The 4,329-nt window shown below is 33.6% G+C and overlaps 1 protein-coding gene across 4 annotated transcripts; it reads right to left on the bottom strand.

The window, feature by feature from the left end:
* Positions 1–663: 663 nt before the first annotated feature.
* On the bottom strand, positions 664–3,794 carry LOC149549965 (B3 domain-containing protein Os01g0723500-like). Of its 4 annotated transcripts, none has more exons than XM_089793164.1 (5): positions 3,537–3,794; positions 3,249–3,422; positions 2,718–3,165; positions 2,355–2,602; positions 664–1,424 (listed from the first exon to the last, which is right to left on the bottom strand). In XM_089793164.1, the coding sequence occupies exons 2-5, from the start codon at positions 3,393–3,395 to the stop codon at positions 816–818; spliced, it is 1,452 nt and encodes a 483-aa protein (XP_089649290.1). In that variant the 5' UTR covers positions 3,396–3,422; positions 3,537–3,794; the 3' UTR covers positions 664–815. The 4 variants fall into 4 exon arrangements, with proteins under 4 accessions (XP_089649290.1, XP_089649291.1, XP_089649292.1 ...); XM_089793165.1 differs by having other exon boundaries at positions 3,249–3,449; positions 3,537–3,760; XM_089793166.1 differs by having other exon boundaries at positions 2,376–2,602; positions 3,537–3,673.
* Positions 3,795–4,329: the final 535 nt, after the last annotated feature.

Here is a 4,329-nt window from a genome sequence, read left to right on the forward strand (position 1 = left end):
AATGTTCAAGTTCTAGTTTGTGTTGCAATTTTGCTATGTTCAAGTATTTTAATTTAGATGTTATAGTGAAAATCATGTCATAACTAGCATTTCAAGTTATATATGTATGCTATACAGTACCCCCCACCCCATCCTCTCCTTGCTGCTGTCCCTTAGCCAACCCCCCTATTCCCTGTCCTGAAAATGAGACCCATTTCCCCGTACATAAAACTCTTTACAGCGTACTCCAATACTGGTGTTACACTGAAAGAATACTAGTGACTGTCATTAACAAAGTGGAGACAAGAATGGTGAAATTACCAATTTCAATGATCTGAAATTTTTGGTGCACAGATACAATTTCCTTTTATTCATTTTCAGAACAGAGTATCTTCAAACAGAAGAGAAGTAAAGCCTAATAAAAGGAACGCAAAATGTCACTACAGAACTTCTGTTATTCGTTTTAGTTGCAAGACTGAAAACATAGAAAAAGTAAATAATTAGGAGATATATTCCACAGCAAGTTAGATTGTGATATAAAATGTCAGATTGTGATATACCATGCCAAATTTTGATATATCTGGTATTCAAGATGAAATCCCAAATTTCGATATACCTAATATTCAATCATTTACAGGAATATACAGCTAATAAAATGAGAGAAACGTACATTTTAAAAGGAAATTATAACACAAGAGCGAATAATTTTTAAAATTCCAAAGGAAGTACATTTACATGAAAAATATACAGAGAATAAAAACCGACCTTCATTGCCATCGGATATTTACATCAAGTCCTATGCTTTGACATTCACATCATCAAGAGAAGTGGTCACTTTATGACAATATCACTACATTCCTGTCTTCCCACAGCTCTTTCTTTGGACACTTTGTTATATGACATGCTTGTGCCAATCTTAGGCTAAACCTGCAACTTGCTTTCCTCTCTGAAATGGAAGTTTTACATTTTGATTTATCCAGATTAATATATTTGCTTCCATTACTAGGTTTTTTCTTCTCTCTTTGTATCTGTTCTATTCCTTGTTTCCCACATTTTCCCTTCTCAGGTCCAAATGCCTTTGCTGGCAAATTGGTGGAAAAATCATCGCATGAGACTTGTATTTTCTTATTTGTAATGAATGGAAGGCTATCAGTCCATTCACCTTTTATAATATACTTGTAAAGACTACACTCTTTGACAACACGGAAAATATGGACATTAAGTTTAATTTTGTTTTTGCTATCATCTACCCGCTCAAAGACGCAGGCATCTCCTTCCTCAAGATTATTGGCGACTGAAAAATATCTCCATCCACCAACCATTGAAGCTGCAAGGAGATCTCCAAGGAATTGTACAGCCCATTCCCTTTTTTTAGGATCCACAAGAGTCACCTCTGTTCTTTGTCTTGGTAATTTCAGGTTATCTATAAATGCATTTGGTGTTGCCTGCAGAACAAATTTTCACCTAAGCTAAGCAACATTAAGAATCATATAAACCATATTATTCCAAAACTCATAACAAAACACAGAAATGCAAGATATAGATTATGCAGTTTCTGGATTCGATTGTGTGAAAAAATTTTGCATCAACGTTTCAAATCACACTCCATGATCTATCTTCAGGATGAGAAGAGAGCTGAAAGAACAAAAATGATATACTGTTCAGTATATCATTTTTGTTCTTTCAGCTTTCTTCTACTGTTCTTTCAACAGTATATCATTTTTGTTCTTTCAGCTCTCTTCTACTGTTCTTTCAACAGTATATCATTTTTGTTCTTTCAGCTATCTTCTACTGTTCTTCAAACAGTATATCATTTTTGTTCTTTCAGCTGTCTTCTCATCCTGAAGATGGATTATGGAGTGTGATTCAAAATGTTGATACAAAAAACTTTCACACAGTTGAATCCAGAAACTACATTATCTATATTACATAGATTGTGGAAATCTCTTTGCTTTGTTTGAGCTCAAGATATCCACTAGACTACAATAGATTGGCTTCTAATACCTCTCTCAAACAGATTTCCAGAGATAATTAGACTAATATAATAGGAATTAATGATGGCATAACAGGAATTAACGATAGTAGATTTCCATAATCCATGAAATGTTAGTGATAAACTTTTGAACAAGACTGTAAATTTTTAGCATCAGATCTAAACTCCATGATCATCAGAATGAAAGAGTTTAAGAATGATGGATCATTCTGATGATGGAGTTTTATCTAAAATATGGATAATACAAATTTACGCACAATCTTGCCCAGAAGTTTATCACTAACATAATAGGTATTGTTGAATATCACCCCAAAATTGTTGAATATCACCCCAGCATTTTTTGAAATACAAGCAGGCATAGAAAGAGGCCAGGGAATCTTACAAGCCTAAAAAGTTGGTATACCATTGATGGCTTCATTATTAGTAAGCCGATGGGGTTTTCCGACACAAAAGACTTAGCAGCCTCCAGGGCCTCCTTTTCTGCTCCGTTAACAGGACGTCTGCAAGAAACATACCGACTTAGTATGTTTCTGCCCCACTTTTCAGTTGTTGGCTTCACAGAATTCACCGTCTGCTGTTCCTTTTCGTTAAAAGATGTATGGAAATGTTCAGGACTCTCGGAAGAATGGGCTGCACAAATCAAAACTTATGGTTATTCAAATGGTAGATTAAAGTTTCCCATAAATTGGGGGAAAGAAGTTTGGAAAGACATTAATCTTTCATTGAGGACAAAGCTTTTACTTACTTTGAGAAGAAAGCTTAGGTTTTTTCACTTGATTATCATCGTCTGATGTTGATTTTCTTTTCAACTCAACAGATAATTTTCTCTTCATCGACTGATCAGAACTCGTCGGAACAGCACTTGTGGAAGGATCGGGGCATTTCCTCTGTGACTCAAAATCAGTCTGGATCTTCTCAGACTGAAAATTAGGGATATATTTTTCACATCCATTCTTCCCAAATATCCGAACCCTGAAACACATCCCACCGATGTATTTAAATACTAGAAAATCCCCAAATTCTATGGCATGTTGATATACAAAAATTTCCCAACCCGCACCAGAAAACTCAATTCTAGTGCCTGTAATACATAGTTTGACATCCCAGCGCACGCCCCTTGGACCTTGCAAAACCCCATTCAGCCCCTTTCCGATCTCACTTCTGATTGTTTGGGCAAACGCGGGAGGAATACACTGCAGTAAACAAAATACTAATAATATGAACTTTCAACAAAGCAGACAAATAGTATAAATGGATGTATGAACATTAGAGTTACCGATTTTTGAGCGAAGTCTCCGACCATTACTTTGAAGAAGTAAGGACTCCCATAAAAAGTATGCATCCCTTTGTGCTTTCTGCGAATTCCATTAAGATTTTGATAGCAGGTTGGAAGAATTTCACCTCCTGCTTCTTCATTACCCATAGAAAAACCAAGTCGGTTTGACTTTTCCTGCCATTCATGATGAAATCATGCAAACTAAACACAGCTGAGATATTTGTTTTCAAACACCGATCCTCGATTTCAGACAGAAAATAAATTATTAGCAGTAAGAAAACGTCAAACCTCAATTGCGGTAGGAGCATTCCACTTGAATCAAAGAAATAGTTATCTCTGCTTTGCTGCCCGACATGGAACACAGAGAACTGAGTCCGAAAGTAAGTAGAAAAATCTGTATAGGAAATACAAGTCAAACTCAATTTCAGTCACAACATATTGGAGGGTTTATGTAACTTTCTCGTAGGGTTTAGGGTTATGACATAATTATAAGGATCTCACTCTGTACGTTTCATTTTAGTAAACAGAACTTCTTGATTTGGAGTTACGCCAGATCACGTTTAGGGACAGGAATAGAAATAGATATTTTGTTGTAACAGTTTGAATTATTTTATAGATTATTATTATTATCTAATTTAATTTTAGCCTTTAAGCCTTATATGTTAAATATTTTTATAATGATATTTTAGAATAAATTTTTAAATTATAGGCATGAGTTGTAGATTTTTTTAAATGTATAGTTAAATTTGAAAAATTGACTTATATTTCTGGAAGCTTTATCTTTTTCTTCATATTTTTCATCTATTTTTTAATCATTCTTTGTAATTTTTGTCTCAATTTAATTCTTCACTTTCTTCATCATTGCAAATGTTTTATATATATATATATCCTTATTTCACAAGTTCCTTGATCAATATTGACATTATTATGATCACATTTCTAAAGATTTAATAAATTTAATGGTACAATTTTTTTTATTTTAAATATTTGTAAATTAAAAAATCTCTTTCAACAAAATTTAACAAGTGCCACATAGTGGCTTTAAAAATATAATTTTAATTTAATAAATTTATTATAGTTT

This window comes from Cupressus sempervirens, chromosome 7 (genome assembly GCF_028749045.1).
Source record: "Cupressus sempervirens isolate cs-2001-9-10 chromosome 7, ASM2874904v1, whole genome shotgun sequence".
Classification (NCBI taxonomy): domain Eukaryota; kingdom Viridiplantae; phylum Streptophyta; class Pinopsida; order Cupressales; family Cupressaceae; genus Cupressus; species Cupressus sempervirens.

Excerpts from the sequence above, each read along its gene's own strand:
- LOC149549965 (XM_089793164.1), bottom strand. The coding sequence starts at position 3,395 with ATGGGTAATGAAGAAGCAGGAGGTGAAATTCTTCCAACCTGCTATCAA. Across the intron at positions 2,603-2,717 it reads ACCTAAGCTTTCTTCTCAAA|CCCATTCTTCCGAGAGTCCT; the intron begins GTAAGTAAAAGC and ends TGATTTGTGCAG. Across the intron at positions 1,425-2,354 it reads TATACCAACTTTTTAGGCTT|GCAACACCAAATGCATTTAT; the intron begins GTAAGATTCCCT and ends TTTGTTCTGCAG.